A 17,689-nucleotide genomic window follows, 5' to 3' on the forward strand; every position below is an offset into this window, starting at 1 on the left:
TTTGAATATTTTATTGTGTTTTGGGTGAAAGTTTACAGAGAAAGTTAGTTTCCCATTCAACAATTTATAAACATTTTGTTTCATGACATTAGCTGCAACCTCCTCAGTGTAACAGCACTTTTCCTGCTTCCTCCCTGGGTTCCCTTTTCCATTTGCCCACCTTTCCTACCTTCTGAACTTTGTTTTGCGGTATATGCTATCCTTCTGGTCTTGTAAGCTTAATTCATCAGCTTTTAAATATAGAGACTGTCCACTTCACAGGATGGCTTGGAAGAATAAAAAAGGGGGCTTGCAAATTTGATAGTGTTTGACCAAGTTCAGAGAGCTAGCAATCTTTAGGTGTTCAGAGACCAGGATCTTGTTTCCTGTTTCACAGGTGGAGCTGCTCTAAGTGGGCTGGAGTGTTCCTGGGTGTCTCAGAAGGGTGGCCACGCTGAGATAGAGTATGGGATCCACACACAGGGAGCCCTGGAAGTGTCTCTCAGGGACCTAGGCTCCCTTTTCTGAAAGTAGCAAGGAAAACCTTGTCTCATCTTTAGGCTGTCAAGTCAAATTGTTGTGAAACAAAAAAGGGCAACTCTTCTCATCAATAGACTGTTTTTAACAAAGCTTTTTTTAAAAAAAAAAACCTTGAAATTAAGAAAGGCTGACAATAAATTATGAAAGAATCCACTTCAAAAACTAGAGGAGGAAAAACTTAAAAAAGCAATGCCTCAGACTCACATTACTCCAAGTTGATACCTCAGTGTTCAAATTTTACAAAATATTAAGCTGATCTCAGAGCATAATTAAATGAATGTTATTCCAATTAGTACAAAGAACTTGGTTTTTAAAATATTAAAGCTACTCATCAACATTACGACACATAACAACAACATCAATATTATGATTCCAGTAGAAATATCTGAAATTCTGATTCATTTCCCCAGAAAGATGCAATTTCTTAAATACGTTTTAGAAATCATTGTCTGGTATATTGGTTATAGTTTAAGTCTCTTTAGTGGAAATGTTTGTTTTGTTTTTTCTCTCTGTTTATTTTCCATGACCAAAGAGATAGCACCATTTTTCAAAGAATTAAAGTCAATCAAGTAAACAAACAAATAACCCTCCTTGAACTGTTTTGTGGTGGCTTCTGGTTCCTTGAGAGCAATTTCTTGGAAATGAAGAAACGAAACGTGAGTGGGGAATTAAAATGCACATGACTTATTGTGTATCACCAAAGGAGTGTAGAAAATCTAATCTGACTGGGCACATCAGATCTTTTGATCTCTTCCACTTCCCAGATGTCTAAAACTTTACCAATGGGGGAGTTTGGGGGATTTAAAAATAGGATCTGTTTGCTGATAGACCACTTGGAAAAACTGTTCCCTCACCACTGAGCTTTAGGTGCTTTGAGGGCCAGGCATCATGTTATGGGTTTTATAGATTTTGGCTGTAAGGAAAGTGTGGAATGTTCAGTAAGAAATAGCCCCTTTTCCTGTGGGCATTTAAATGTCTCCAAGAAAAGTGCAGGAAGCCTCCACTGTTCATTTGAACTCAATCCACTCTAACCTGAAAAGAGAAGTGGGGTCAGGCAGGTGGTGGCCCCAACCTCCCTACTCTCACCATTCACATACGAGGAGGGGTCCAAGGGCTGTCTGGCAAATTTGCCCTCATTCTGTGGAGGAAATAATTTTTATTCCAAAAAGATAAACTTCGTAATGTTGCAATATCTGCTGTTGCCATTCTGGGACTGTGTTGATTAGAAACGGGCGTGGATCTCCCAGGTGCTTTAGAACTAGAGGAAAGAAGGAGAGTTTTGAGTGTTTGTTTGTTTTCAGGGGAGCGAGTGGGAAAGAAAACCAGCATAATGGGAAATAATATGGCATGAAATAATTTTGCTGCTCTTTATTATATATAAATTTATCTTGTTGAAAAAGCTGGCTATGAGATTAGAGAAGGGAACTGACCATTGAGTATGGACAATGGTATTAGGGGCTAGGTGTTTTACACTCATTTTGGATATGATCACAGAGCAACCATGAAAGACTGGTGTTTTTATGCCATTTTACAGAGTAGAAAACTGAGGCTCAAAAAGGTTAAACAGTTTGCCTATGATCGTATATATGGTAGAACCAGTCTGAACCCAGGGCTGTTTGACATTGATCTAGGGTTTATTGTACACAATCTGGCAGATCTAGAAAGATTTGAAGGTCTAAACCCTAACCAGGATTGAAAACTGGTTTCAATTCAGTAAAAACAAAGCCCAATATTTTAAAACTCTCTCCAAGATGGCAGGAGCTCTGGTAGCATAGTGCCTAAGACACTTGACTGCTAACCAGAAGACTGGCAGTTCAAACCCACTAACCACTCCTCGGAAGGAAGGTTGGGCAATCTACTTCCGTAGTGATACTGCCTCGGAAACCCAAGGAGGGGTCGCTATGAGTCGGGTCCGACTTGATGGCACACAACAACAAAAACTCCAAAATGGCATTTAAAAATGTTTCCACTCCCTCGCAGCTATCTATTTCATTCCCTTCCCACTCCCTGTGGGGCTCTGGAGTCGGACAGCTCTCTCATTCAGTAACAGCTTCCTTCTCATAGTCAGAGCTTGACTTCAGAAGAACTGGGTTTTTCCAGACAGGCAGTACCTCAGCCTGTGTATGAGGATGTGTGTGTGTGTGAGTATGTTTGTGTGTATGTGTGTGTGTATAAGTATCTGTGGTATATATGTGTGTGTGTATATATGTGAGTATGTGTCTGTGGAGTTTGTTTTTGGATGTGTGTGGCTACATGTATGTATGCACATATATATTGAGTTAATTCCGACTCATAGCAACCCCTCATTGGGTTTCCAAGGCTGTAAATCTTTACAGAAGTAGATGGCCCCATCTTCCTTTCCCAGAGCAGCTGATGGGTTTGAACCACTGACTTTCTGTTTAGCAGCCTAATGCCTTATCCATTATGCCACCAGAGCTCCTTCACACACACACACACACACACACACACACGGTGTGTATTTGTGGATGAGTGTATGTGTGTTGCAAGATGTATCTTTTTTGTTGTTGTTATTGTGTGTGTGTTTTTATGTGTCTCTGTATATATTTATATCTGTGTATGTCTTATATGTATATCTGTGAATATGTAAGTATGTGTGTTAATGGTGTGTGTGACTGTATATGTGAGTGTGCAAGAGGGTGTCTGCATGGATAGTGAGTGTGTCTGTATTGCACACAGGTGCTTTCTCTGTAGGCTTAGATCTGTGCCTTGAGCTTTGTCACTTTGCAGGTCACAGAGGACTCTGTGGACAGACCCTCCTGATGGGGACTGCAATGTGCATCACTACAGAATACATACATGCAGAGAAATAAAAACTTTCATTTTAAAATAAATGATTCCTCATATGGGGTTTATAGATCAAATTCCATTTCAATAACTGCAAGGGTCTGCATAAATTCCATATCTGAAGTAGAATTTTGTAATACCTAATACTGCATAAAATCAGCTGAGCTTTTTAGGGGAAATCCTCTTGGTTCTTGGGAATCTTAGTTCCATCTTTATTTCTGGTAGGACCTACCTAACCTCTGTCCTGTTTAGGCTCTCCAAGTTGTAAAAAAGCAAATAATTTATTCTAGGTAAAAAACTGAAAGCTTATATTGTTGTTTGAAAAATTTCTAGCTACTACACATTTCCCACTAATCTAAATAATTACATGGGGCCATGTCACCTGAAGTGTAAGATCTTATGGTTAGGAATGAGTCTGAAGTTGACAAATGTCATCGACAAGTTGGCATCTTGCTTCAGGTTGGAAGGGATCAGAGGAACAATGGCATCCTGCTTGCAGCCCTTCTTGGATGTTGGATATCTATCCCATACAACACCTGTTTATACTCTGTTGTTGTTGTTGTTATGTGCTGTGGAGTCGGACCTGACTCATAGCGGCCCCTCCTTGGATTTCCTAGGCAGTATCACTACTGAAGTAGATTGCCTCATCTTCCTTCCCAGGAGTGGCTGGTGGGTTTGAACCGCCAGCCTTCTGGTTAGCAGTCAAGTGCCTTAGCCACTATGCTATCAGAGCTCTGCAGCATCTAAATTTGTACCTCAAACACTACCATTTACCTAACACTTCAGGGAACACTAGAGGCCCAAGGCTCACCTACTCTTTTGTCATTATAAGCGGAGAGTGTTTGAGACTATCTTCAGGCCTCTGTCAAGCTCTGCCTCACCCCACCCCCATTTGCCAGGTGATAAGATAGCTCAGGTCCCTTCAGCTGTCACGTTGGGTTAGACCTTCAAAAGAGAGGCAGCAGGACTGCCCATTGGTTCTAACTCTAGTTCTCATTGCAGGACCTTGAACATTCTCTTTCTTTCTTTCTTTTTTTTTTTTTTTTTAGCAGCTAAGCGTGCCCCCCGCCAACCAAAAAAAAAAAAAAATGTATTTATTTATTATTGTGCTTTAGGTGCAAGTTTACAGAGCAGAGTTTGTTTTACATTCAACATTTCGTGTGCATTTAGTTTCACTCCCCATTTAATATCCCCAGCCCTAACCCAGTTTCCTCCCCTCCCTGCACAGTAGTCCCCCACCCATACCCCTCACAGTTATGCACTCCTGTGTGTCCTGCATTTCCTCCTGCGAATGTTGCCCCTTTAGTGCCCAGTGGTCAATTGCTCCAAGGGATGCATTTCCCTAGAGTATGAGTGCGTCACCCTGGGTTGAGCCTTGAGCATTCTCTTGAACTCTCTGAGCTCAGCTTCCTCATCTGTAAAATGCAGGTGATAATATGTTCCTTGCTGAGTTGTGTGCATTATTAAGGAAATACACAGTCAAGACCTAGAACGTTTCAAAACAGGCCCTTGATGCCTGATTGTCCTGTTGTTACTATAGTGTGGATCTCTTAAACCTTTTCTACATTTATCTTATTTAAAAAAAAATCTTTTTATAAAACACAAACTATAAAATCTACAGTGAAAAAGTTTTTACTTTTTAAAATTTAAAATGTGCCCTTAGTATGTGCATTGCATTTTTGCCAGACTTGAGGATTGCAGTTGGTCCCAAAGCCTCTGTGTCTGTATGAGCATACCTGGTTTAGGCGACGAGCCTGACCCAGCAGCAAGCATCTCTTCCTAGCTAGGGCTGGAATGGCTGTCTCATCTGCTTTTAGTGTTGTTCACTAACGTGATGTTGTCTCCGCTTACAAGCCTCTAAAACTCCCCGGCCCGACGTTCCCTGCATACATTAGCCCTAATGTATTCTCTCTTGAATACTCATCATATTAAGGCTCCTGGTAGATACCTTGCTTGAAATAAATTTTATGGACATACATCCTTTCCCTCATCCCCATGCATTTGTGGCCGTGAGGAGAAATACAGCCTTATCTTTCCTTGGAGGGAAGCCTAAACAACAACAGTTATGTCGGAAGCCCCAGTGCTTCTGGCCCAGGAGCCGGGGCGCAATCTGCGCAGAGGTAGCTAAGACCCGCCAAGGACCTTTCTCTGTCCGCGCTTTGAAAGGGTTAATTTGCCTCTCCGGGGGCAGCTCCGCTCCCAGCCAGTATCTGGCTCATCAGAATCCCAGCGTTTGCTCACACAAAGAGGAAGGCCCAAGCGGGGCTCTCGGGAAAGAGGAGAGGCAGAGTGGGCGACCTGGGACGAAGCCCCAGCGGGCAGCTGCTGGCTTTGGCAGCGTGGAGGCCGAGCCACAGCCGCGGTCCGGGACTGAACTCCGGACTGAACCCGGCAGCCGGCTCTACAAGAGAGCGACTGGTACAATCAGCGGGGGATTCTCATTCCTATGTTCCTGCCGGTTCTGCACCTCTATGTCCTTAAACCACTTCTCTGTCCTGGGGGGCATTCTTGGTTAGGTCTTTCCTTCCCTCCCTTGCAAAATGATGCCTTAGCAGTCTTCTTCCATACCTTCTCCCTCAAGCTTTTCTCCTGCTCAGCCACCTGCTATGGCTGGAAAATGTAAACTTTGGCCCTTTAGGACCCTCTTTACTGGAGTTGGGAGTTCTGGTGGCGTAGTGCCTAAGGCGTTTGACTGCTAATCAGAAGGCTGGCAGTTCAAACCCACCAGCCACTCCTTGGAAGGAAGGTTGGGTAATCTACTTCCATAGTGATACCGCCTTGGAAACCCAAGGAACTGCTACCGAAATTGACTTGAGGACAGTGAGCATGGTGTGTGTGTGTGTGTGTGTGTGTGTGTTTACTGGAGTGTCCTTCACTTTTCCCCTCCCCTTTCCTCCCTCTCCTCCTTAGAGGCTGGCCTAGTCCTCACATCACAGGAGCTGGAGGCTCCCCCCCTCTCCCCTCCATTCCCCCCTCTTTTCCCTTACTCCTCTTCATAGTTTTGCCTTTGATTATCCAAATCGCTCCCACCAGCCCACTGGCCCCTCGTGGAAACCTGCCCTGACCATTCTAGGAAGGTCCTGATGGCCCTTGGAGAGAGGTGCAGGGTGTGCCCAATTAGTGCATGTCGTGGAAGCAGACAGGCAGAGCCTGTCCCCAGCCCTGTCAGGTAGTTGCTGTGTGCTGCGCACTCTGGGCCTCCAGCTGGGGATCATGACATCTATGCAGGGCTTCCTGTGAGGAGTCAATGGGAGAAAGCCTGCCAGGGGGTGCTAACTCTCCTTTCCCTTAGAGACAGCAGCACCATGTCTAACATGCAGTTGATCTTATCTCCTTGACAAATACTACATAATAATAGCTAACCCTATTGGGCATCTACTGTGTATCAGGCCCTGCCCTAAGAATTTTACTTGTATTAATTCATTTAATCACAACAAACGTATGAGGTTTGTTGTCATCATTATCCCTATTGAGGAAAATGAGGCCAAGAGAAGTTAAATAATTTATCCAAGATGAAAGAGCAAAGTCAGGATTCAAACCTAGGTAGTCTGGCTCCAGAATCCATGGTCATAGTACTATGTCATATCTATCTCTTCCTGTGAACTCCTGTAGCTATCATGTGCTTAGAACTTTGATGGGCACATTGGAACTCCTTGATATTTGTTGATTGGGCAATTTATTTCTCAAGGAGGAAGTCTTTTTTTTTTTTTCTTCTTTTTCTTTTTTCTTTTCTTTAATATACTGTGTGTGCAAAAAGGTTCATCTTTGTTGTCTACACCTACCATGTATCTCTCTGTGTCTTCCTCTTCTCAATGCCACCATGTTGATCACTCACATTTGGTACATTGCCCTTCTCTTCACCCAAATCAATACTTATGTCTACCTATCTAACAGTGTTCCCTGCCCTACCCTCCCACCCTTGGTAACCAACAAAGAAAATTTCCTTCCATATATAAACCATTTCAAGGTGGAAGTCTTTTGGGATAGGAAAAATAATCCCACATGAACTAAGACAATTAGTAAGTGTTCAGGCCTACATGTATCTAGCTGAGTGGGGTCAAAAGGCACAGCATCGAATGGCTCTGATTTTCAAGTGAATGCTGGTGGCTGCTGAGGCATGAAGGGAATAGGCTGGGGTTGAGGTTTAACTGGCAGGGTCCCAGGGTGGCACTTGTATGGACAAGGCTAGTGATGGTGTTTCATGAATGTTCCAATAATGTGTCTGCAAGTTTCACATACAAATGTCTTAATACTTGAAGAAGTCTTCTCTCTAGACAGGTCAACAAAAACTCCTCCTGTGGAGCAGCTGGTGGGTTTGAACTGCCGACCTTCTGGTTAACAACCAAAAGCCTTACTCACTGCACCACCAGAGCTCCTATCTAGATGAGTTTAGTTGTGTTTAAATATTTTCCCCCCAGGGTTTTGAGACTAATTAATTCATGTTAACATTTGAAAATTATTGGAGAAACATGTATGATTTATGAGAGATTGGTTTCACTACTTTTGTTGGCATTTTCAAGTGTCTAGGAGAAGCTAATGAGTAAGCTTGTTAGGGAGGATTTGATCCATTCATTTATTGACATCTGTAAAGTGACTCTATGTTCAGGTACTGTGTTGGGCAGTGAGACTACAAAGCTGAGAAACTAATACTGTTCCTGCCTCTCCAGGATCCCACCTTCTAATGGGGAAAACAATGATCAGGTGTACTATTTATAATAGAGGTGAGAAACCCCATGACTGCCAGTTGCGTGGCACGCTATATTGGGAGGATACTACAGGATGCTGAATATATACTTCTATGTTTTTATTTTTTAAATTATTATCTTCTTTTTATTGGAAAAGTACAGAGAAAAGTGGCTAGAGGTGCTGGCACCATTGATTCCTCCCAAGAAGGCTGGCCATTTTGTAGATTTTGAAACAAATTCCGTGATACAAAATACTCTCAAAACCCTAAGCAATCCCTTGGTAAAGAGGGGTGACAGAGAAATAAGCCAGGGCAGGAGCAAGGTGGGGCTGGTTACTGTTCAGTTGCACATGATAGAATCCATTCTCACTATTTAGCTGGAAAGTGATCAATGACCAGATATTAGTGGTTTTCCTTGCAGTGGAGCTGGCTCTGAGCAACTCCCAGCCTCAGAATTTCATTGTTTTTGTTGTGATTGGGAAAAACATCAAATTAAGATACTCCAAACACAGAACCTCATAACCTCTATCTCAATCCACATCAGCACAATGGGAGACTGCTCTTCAGCTGTCCCTGTATTTAGTTTAATTCTGAACTCAAGCCTCTCCTAAGTATATGTGATTGGCAGGCTCCATCATATTCTGAACCCTAGCTGCAAGGGAATCTGGAAAAGTAGTGTTTAGCTTTCTAGTCTACAGCAGAGGAAGGAACATTAGGAGGGGATGTTGATTGAGCCAATTCATGGTATCTGTTACAGGTCTTCAAAATGCTGAGATTCTCGTTCTACCCCAGGGTTCCTGGAGCATCCTCAGGCCAAGACCTCACACTTTCCCATTCACCCTATACATACTATTTGCTTTTTAGGCCAGATGGCATCTCTGTCTATGCCTAAGCAGGGTTCACTTTGGAGGCTGTTGTTTTTAGCACAGGTTCTGCCCGGGTTGAAAATGTTATGGAAATGGGACTGTTGTTAGGCCTTCCTGGCCTGTTGGCTGTGGAATTGCAGCTGGCATAAATGGGGTTGGCTGGTGCTGCTAGCTTTGTGGTGTCCTTGTACAAATTAGAAACAGATGACTCCTCTGGGCTAAAGCTACCCTGAGCCAAAGGACACAGCCTGGCCAGCAAAGCAAAAGTTTGATTCCAGTCCCCAACTGCCCCCTTGACTAGATGCCTTTGTGCAGTGTACAACCTGGATCACTATCTATGGCAGCCCTAGGGGTTTAGGTCATGTCCATTCTCACCCCTGGAAGAATGGGTCAGCGTTCACATAGGGTCTGGCCTGGTCAGCAGGGCTGTGTGGAAGGCTCACCCTGCCTTTCTCTCCTCTTCCCACAGAGATTCCCCAGTGTGCTGGCTGCAACCAGCACATCTTGGACAAGTTCATCCTGAAGGTCCTGGACAGGCACTGGCACAGCTCCTGCCTCAAGTGTGCAGACTGCCAGATGCAGCTGGCTGACAGGTGCTTTTCCAGAGCCGGCAGCGTCTATTGCAAAGAAGACTTCTTCAAGTAAGTGGATGCTGCCTCCTCTCCTCCTTGCCCTGGTCTGTCTCTGATTCTCCTCACCAGGAGGAGGACTCCTGTCTCCCTCCCTCGGGGGAGGCTTTCAGTGAAGTGGGGTAGGGAGGAGCCATGGTAAACTCTTGGGGGAGGGTCAGTCCTGGGATGGGAGGATCCTCTGCTTGGAGGGCCCCCTTCTGATCACTTTCCCCCATCACTGTTGAGGCCCAGTGTCTCAGCCTCACTTGAGTTCTGTGAGGCAGAGTGGGGGCCTGGAGAGGGCATGAGCCAGAATTCACAGGGGACTCACAAAGGATTCCTGCAACTCCTAAAAGGAATTGCTCCATCTTGGTGACTTGGTGCCTCAGGGCACTTGGCTGTATCACTGGGGCTTTCAGAGCAGCACTTTTAGTGCTAGCTTGCATTTAGAGGAGTCTCTGTGGCTGTGTTTCCCCAGGCTGTGCCAGGAGCCTCATGGGTTTGGAGGAGTTGCTCCTGGTAGGAGTCAAAAGCTGGGTCAGCACCATCAGTTTCAATGGAATAAGGCCATGACTGAGAGGCAGTTTTGTGTGATGGTTAAGAGCCCTACACCCTGCCTGGGTTTGAACCTATTTACTCACTGTGTGCTCTTGGGCAAGTTACTTAGCTTCTCTGTGCCTCAGTTTGTGTGTCTGTAAAATGGGCCTGATAATAATAGTTTCTACTTCATAGGGTTGTTATTAGCTTTAAATGAGCCAGTATGTGTAAAGTCCTTGAGACAATGCCTAGCTGTTAGCCATGAAGACTGTCCTGGATTTTTCATTCTAAGGTTGGATCCATCAGAAAAAAATCTGTTGGAGCTTCAGGTCAGGGTGAGGGAACCTGTCAGAATCTATTTTCTATGGCATTTAGTCTGATATTTCTGTCCCAGAATCTATTACCTGAGGTGGGCCAGTAGGCAGCAGCAAAGCAGGAGGTGGGGGTTGTCAGTGAGTAGACATAGGGTTAGCCCTGAGTGGCCCCAGGGAGTGCTAGGAGTGGAGTGGACCAAAGGGGAGGCTCCCAAGGCCTGGAAACCTTCAGCAAGAATGGTTGAGTCCCAAAGAGGTGCTGCACTTCCTCTGTGGGAGAAAGGCTTGGTGATCGACTTCCATAAAGATTTACAGCCTTGGAAACCCTATAGGGACAGTTCTACTCTGTCCTATAAGGTCACTATGAGTTGGAATCGACTGGAAGGTAGTGGGTTTCTTTCTTTTTTTTTTTTTTGCTTGACTTAATGCTGAGGGTAGGGAGGAGAAATGAGTAGAAATGTCGAATCCTCGATAGAGAACACAATTTCTCTTAAGTCTTCTCAAAGCTTTGCCCACAGGGAATATGTCAAACTTCTGATGAACTGAATTTCTGAGGATTCTCAAATTTCTTTGGGCCAATGAGTCGAAAAGCATGTTTAAAATTGCCTTAGTAACTACTGAGCTGCCTCTCTGGCTGTATTCAGAAGGCTACCTTTATTGTCGCATCATAGTCTGGTCAAATATGTATTGCCCTCTGTGTGTGTGTGTGTGTGTGTGCATGCATGCACTTGCATATACGGTACTCGAGGGCAGGGACTGTAGCTGACACAGGCATACTCAACAAATCCTTGATGATTCAAATCATAGGACCAGCCTTTGTGATCTTCCTCTAAGACTTTTCTCTGTATCACTCCTTCTCCGAATTTTCCTTTTGCTTTTCTCACCTCTGATTCACACATCTTTCCTTTATTCTAGCATTTACATACTTCCATTCCTGCCCCCCACCACATACATCCTTTGTAGGGAGCAACAAGAGTTTGTCTCCACTTGAACCTGGCAGACCTCCACCCTCCACAGTGCCATGGCCAAGCCCATGGCAGCTCCTGATGGACCCTGGATAGGTGGATTTCTTTGTGTGTGTCTGTATGCATGTGGGTGTGCCTGTGTGCACACGAGAACATGAATATGTGTGTGTGTGTGTGTGTGTGTGTAGGGCAGGAGACAACAGAATGGATGGGAGGGCCTGGTCTTGGAGGTTGGGTGATCTGCCCCTGCCTCTGTGGTTAGGCTCCTCTTGCCTCCAAGCTTGCACCCTTGTAAAGCCTCCCTGTGCTCCCAAGGTGAGGCAAGAGGCCACATCTCTTTGCCCATCTGGGGAAAGGGCAGGTGCTGAGGTGTCTTTGTGTCAGTACTCAGGGCCCATAGGGATCAGCTGGCCCAGCTTGGCAGGTCAGGGCAGCCCTAGGTGCAGGTAAAGCCAATCAGGGCCTAGGACCTAGAGATGGGTTACTAGAGAAGCCTCCTTGGCCTCCAGCGTAGGCCCAGGTCCTCTTCTGGTTTTTGGACTCTGTCTGACTCTGAGTTTGGGAAAGGGAGGGGCTGAGAGGGAGGCAGCAGCAGTTTAGGTGTAGAGTTGGACTGGGAGAAATAGTCATAAGGAAAGAGGGTTTGCTAGATCCACAAGGGGCCCCAAGGTGGGGCTGGGCAGGGTCACCACAGGCACAGGAGCCATAACAATATGACTTGGGTGGAGGGGCTGTTACCCTGCCTTCAAGGTCTCCCTGCACATGCCCCCGCCCTCCTTTGGACCTATACACGCCCTTGATCTGGGATAACCACCTCCTGACTTACCCCCTGCTGCCTGACCTTTTGCTAGCCCCCACACCTCCCTGACAGATGAGCCATCCCACCTCATAGCTCAGGTCCACTGTCCTCACTCCAGTCACTCCTTCAGCACAACCCGCCCCCCCCTCCCCCCCGCCGCCTGCAGAATAAGGCCAGATGCATCAGTGCCATCAGAACCTTCTGCGCTGTGCCCCGCCTCCCTTCACTGCTCTCCTGAGGTATCCTTGTTATTGTTAGCTGCTGTGAAGTTGACCGCTGGCTCCTGGAGACTTTATCACAATAGAAGAAACATTGCCTGGTTCTATGCCAGCTTGATGAAGGGAAGGGACCATTGTTATCTACAGGATTTTCGTTGGTTGATTTTCAGAAGCAGATCACCTGGCCTTTCTTCCTAGTCTTTCTTAGTGTGGAAGCTCCGCTGAAACCTGTTTTACATCATAGCACATGCAAGCCCTACTCCCACCAAACAGATGCCCCCTCGCCTCAGGCTTTGTCTGTTCCCACCTCTGTATCCTGGCCTAGACCATTCTCTCTTCTAGGGATGCTTTGCCTTCCAGCTCCTCCCTTTCAAGGTCTCCTCATGCTTCCTTTCTGGGTTCAGAGCCCAGGGCCTAGGGGGTAGGGTAGCGTGGGAACAGTGTTGGATTACCCAATAAACAAAGTAAGCATAGGTTTACTTGTGCTTACTTACTAATCTGTAGTGAACAATTTCACATTTTTCACCACATCCTAGATTCTGCTTCTAGGTGTTTGCCATCTATCTCTCTGCCAACCTCACAGCACCTTCCTAGAGAATCAAAGCCTCTTTTCAAATTTATAATCCCTGACAGGGACAGAGTACCCAGTAAGGAAGGTAAGCACGGGCTTACTTGTGCTTATTTACTAATCTGAGGTGAACAATTTCACCACAGTCAGGATGTGGTGAAATCCATATGAAATTATTCACTAGAGATTAGTAAGTAAGCACAAGTAGGCCTGTGCTCACCCTGCTTACTGGGTACTCTGCCTCTAGGTGGAAGTTCCTCGAGAAGCATCGCCGCCCTCTGCCCTCTCCCTCGTGGGTAACTCTGCTCCAGCTGCTTTGTTGTGTCTATTTCCCCTGCACCTGTTCTATCTTCTGGGTTGGCTTGAACTGAGGGCCTTTATGTTATTTGTTTCTCTGTCCCCTATAAGCACCTGGCCGGAGCTATGCCCATAGACTGTTGCTGGGTTTGTTGCAGCAAGGAGCAAATGACAGAGTGAATTTCTGGTGACCAGTTTCTTCTTGACCTTCTGGGCCAGTGAATCAGGGAGGCCTGGCTGCCTCCAAACGAACAGGTGCAACATTTAGCCACAATTATCCTCTGTCCCACGGGACCGCTTTGCTTCAGCGGCCACCCCACAAGTGCTGATTCTAGACCATTAACCCTGGGGTGCTGTGTGAGGAGAAACACAAAGCTGAAGTGAACTCCCCTCACTGCCAATAGAGGGTCCATCAGACATGGAAATGGGGTGGCTCTGAAGTCTTGAGTGAGCTGGAGGAAGGACACAGCATTGGCAGGCAGCCCTCCCTCCCCTAACCATTCAGGACCTGATTGTCATCCAGGAAGGAAGGCACTGCTGCAGGCCCTGTCCTGGGTGAGGTGCAGGGAGCTGTGTGTCACCTAGGGCCTCACAGTGTCTTCCCATACCCAGAATCTTAGGGGCCGCTGCCCACTTGGGACTCAGGCTGCGATTTGTCTGTAGAGCAGGGCAGGCTGGCCCTTAGCGTAGCTTATTAAATGTCACCAGGTACCTGCCTACAGATGGTACATGGACGCACATGCTGGGGAGGGGTGAGGTGGGGAGAGAACATGAGGCAGGGTGGGGAGAGCAGGCAGTCCCGGGAGCTCCATTCTCCTGTTTTTCTACTGGCTACAGGAGTCACACCTGTGGTGGCCTTGTGAGTGGGACAAGTATGTGCCGTGCACTTGAGTTCACTCTGAATTTGCCTGCCAGACCTCAAGATGCTTTTCGCTGAGGAGTTTGGAAATGCCAAGTCAAAGCTAGGGAGGACCCTTTCTCTGTGCTCCTTGGTGGGGGGTAGTAGCCCTTTTCTGCTGCCTGCCCGATAGCTTGTTCAGAGGCAGGCCCTGGATTCATTGATCTCTCTCATCTCTGGAGGAATGTGGTTCTAAGTTCCAGGATCAATATTTTAATCTCTTTGCCCATAACAAGGGGCAGGTCCACTGCTCTGCACAGCTCCAGGCGGGCATCCTTCACATGATTATTTTGTGACAAGAATGTAATGTGAAAACAGCTCCAGGAAATGTGTAATACTCAGGAGTGGAGGGAGCCCCAGGGCAGAGTGGAGGGTCAGGACTTCCCCCAAGGTGAGACGCTGGTAGTACTGGTGACAGACAGCAGAGGGCGATATTGGTATACATAGAGGAGGAAAGACCTGTTGGGAGGTTGTACTCTGTGGTTGTTGCATTTTTTTTTTCTTGGGGCTCTTGAAGTTTGTCTGACTCAGCACCGTTAGTTGATTTTTGCTACTGTTTGTTGGTTTTGTTTCTTGGGTCCTTGGCTCCCCTTTCTTCAAAGATAATAAACTCTGAGGCCCAATTGAAGAGGCAGCGATTTGATGAATGCAGTGCAGTGGGGCTGTGATGTGTCCCGAGCCCAGTGGGGGCTCTAAGCATGGAGAACCCCCACCACATGCGGAGGATGCTCCTAGGCTTGTCACAAGCTGAGGGTCCAACACCTTGTGTCGGATTGCCAAACAGGTTCTTTCCAGACCATGGGTCCAGCATGTTACTTATCCCACATCTCCTTGCAAAGGGACTAAGGCCTGGAACAAGCAGGGGTCTGGGAGCAGGGCTTCTGAGGCCCCTCACCACTGATGCAGTCCTACTCTGAAGCAGGGAAGACAGCACAGGCTCTCAGCTCAGAGCTGGGTTCAATGCTGGCTCTGTCAATGGCCAGGTGGATGCCCCTCAGAGAAGTTCTTTAACACCTCTGAGCTTCACTTTGCTCTTAAGGAAAAATGAGAGTGCTAAGTTCTTGTGTTAGTGGAGACGTGTACACAGAGAAAGTTTTGCAGAAGAGGGTTATTTTAGGATTGGAGTGGTTTGGTGAACTCAAACAAAGCTTAATTGAATCCCTGTCTTGTCTTTTACTAGCTGTTTGTTAGTGAACAAGTTACAAAGCCTTTTAAACCTTATTCTCTTGTCAGTTAAGAGGAGCTCATATTAACCCGCAGAGTTGTTGTGAAATGTGAAGATGGTGTGTAAACCAAGACTAGCACCGCGTGCTGTGCTGTATCTCTGGGTTTCTGGCCCTGACATGTGGCAACCTGACCCTCTGCCCTAGGGGCTGTCAGAATCCTCTCTCAGGGCTGAGTCTGTGCTGGCTTCTCCAGGCTACCCCTGGTGACCGGCTTTGAGACCTTCGCTTGGGGTCACTTAATGACCAAAAACAAACAAACCATTTGCTATCAAGTTGACTCTGGCTCATGGCAGCCCCCTGTGTGTCAGAGTAGAATTGTGCTCCATGGGGTTTTCAGTGGCTGAGTTTTCAGAAGTAGGTTGCCAGGCTTTTCTCCCGGGGTGCCTCTGGTTGGATTTAAACCTCCAACCTTCTGGTTAGCAGCCGAACATGTTAACCTTTTTTTGTATCACCTAATGCAATGCAATGCAACGCACTCCTGTCGAGTCAGACCCTACTCATAGAGACCCCTCCTTGAGATTCGAAGGTGCTGGTAGCATAGTGCCTAAGCCACTTGACTGCTAACCAGAAGGTTGGCGGTTCAAACCCACCAGCCACTCCTCGGAAGGAAGGTTGGGCAATCCTACTTCCGTAGTGATACTGCCTCAGAAACCCAAGGAGGGGTCGCTATGAGTCGGGGCCGACTCGATGGCAAATAACAACAACAACCACAATCACTACAGAAGTAGATTGCCCAACCTTCCTTCTGAGGAGTGGCTGGTGGGTTTGAACTGCCAGCCTTCTGGTTAGCAGTCAGATGCCTTAGGCACTATGCCACCAGAGCTCCCCTGTATTACCTACAGCTCCTTAAACAAAGGTGGGGGACTCTGGCAGGGCTGAGGAGGGTACAGGGCAATGTGCCAGGGGATAAACCACAGGATCACGTTGATTTACTTGAAGATTTGGGACAAACCAGCGATTATTATATTAACACAAACATAACCATAAAATTGAAGAGAAAGCAACTTAAGGCACAAGCCTTCCAGGACATTGCAGGCTTGGGGTAGGGTGTGGGGGGGGTTTAAGCTGCTCTCCCAGCTGCCTGAGGTTTGTACTCAAATTTCCCTTCAGTGGGGGTTAAGGGGGGACAGTCTGAGATGCCTGAGGGTCACTGCTCCCAAGATTTCCTGTATAAGACTTGATGCTTCTCCAGGGTGTTTCCCTGCCCCTGAAGCCCTCACCCTGCCCAGGGTGGAGATGGGTACAGCCAGGAGGGTGCAGTGGAGAAAAGGCTGCTTCCTCACTGGAAGCTGTGCAGGGCTGCTGGGCCCTGGGCCAGGCTTTTATGCTGTCCCTCACCGGTGCCCCCTCCCCCAGCCAGTCAATCTCCAGGCAGTCAGCTTGGCTGTCAGCCAAGGGCAGGTAAGCAGCGTCCTTGGGAGCCCAAGAGGCTCTGATTTATCCCCGCAGTCCAGAACAGTGTGTTTCAGCTCCAGCATGCTCTGCGTTTGGCCGAGCTGCAGGGTAGCTTCTCTGGCTTTGGACAGGTCTTCACCAGTGACCTTGGCCCAAACACGTCTGTGACCAAGGCCTGCACTTCTCATCTGGGCTGTGGGGGAAGGGCAGCAGGGCAGCAGTTAATTTGGAAAAAGCAGTTGAACCTCTCTGCAAGGTGGACTTCATGGAGGGTTTGAGTCCAGGCTCAGTGTGAACTTTGGGGCATTAGATCTGTCTGAGACTTGGTTTCTCATCTCTAAAATGGGAACTAAAAAAAAAAAAAATCTACTTTTCTGAGTTACTAGGGATTGAGGTGAACCAAGGAAAGTGTTTATTACTGTTGTTGTTAGCTGCCGTTGAGTCAGTTCTGACTCATGGCGACCCCTGAGTGTAGAATAGAACAGTGCTCCACAGGGTTTTCAAGGCTGTGACCTTTCAGAAGCAGATCACCAAGCCCTCTGAGGCACCTCTCGGTGGGTTCGAACTCCCAGCCTTTCAGCTAGGAGTCAAATGCTTAACTGTTTGACCCACCCAGGGACTGCTAGGAAAGTGCTCAGCAGTCATCATTCGTAGCTATTACTATTAAGATCATGATAGTGTATCTAGGCAGGGAGGAGGGAAGAAGAGGGAAGGAGGGTTCTTAGGGGCAGAGGCAGGAATGGTGTGGCTATGAAACACTTCAGGCCAGATGGGGTCCTTGGTGGGTGATGAGGCCAGTGTGGAGGCCACATTTCTCTGTTAAGTGGCAATGGTAGGCCAGGCTTTTTTTTTTTTTTAAATTGTGATTTGGGTGAAGATTTACAAAGCAAATTCACTTTCCATACAGCAGTTCCCATATACTTTGTCTCATGACATTGACCACAGTTTACCACAATGCAACAGCTCCCCTCCCACTTCCTCCCCATA

At 46.9% G+C, this 17,689-nt stretch overlaps 1 protein-coding gene across 1 annotated transcript in view; it reads left to right on the plus strand.

Moving 5' to 3' along the window:
• The window catches only part of LHX4 (LIM homeobox 4), a 48,787-nt gene that overhangs the window by 10,128 nt on the left and 20,970 nt on the right, over nt 1-17,689 (plus strand). Inside the window, exon 2 of the mRNA XM_007937638.2 lies at nt 9,344-9,515. Coding sequence (XP_007935829.1) covers nt 9,344-9,515 — 172 coding nt within the window. The remainder of the gene's footprint in view (nt 1-9,343; nt 9,516-17,689) is intronic.

This window comes from Orycteropus afer, unplaced genomic scaffold (genome assembly GCF_000298275.1).
Source record: "Orycteropus afer afer isolate SDZICR_OR568_19922 unplaced genomic scaffold, OryAfe1.0 scaffold00043, whole genome shotgun sequence".
Taxonomy (NCBI): Eukaryota; Metazoa; Chordata; class Mammalia; order Tubulidentata; family Orycteropodidae; genus Orycteropus; species Orycteropus afer.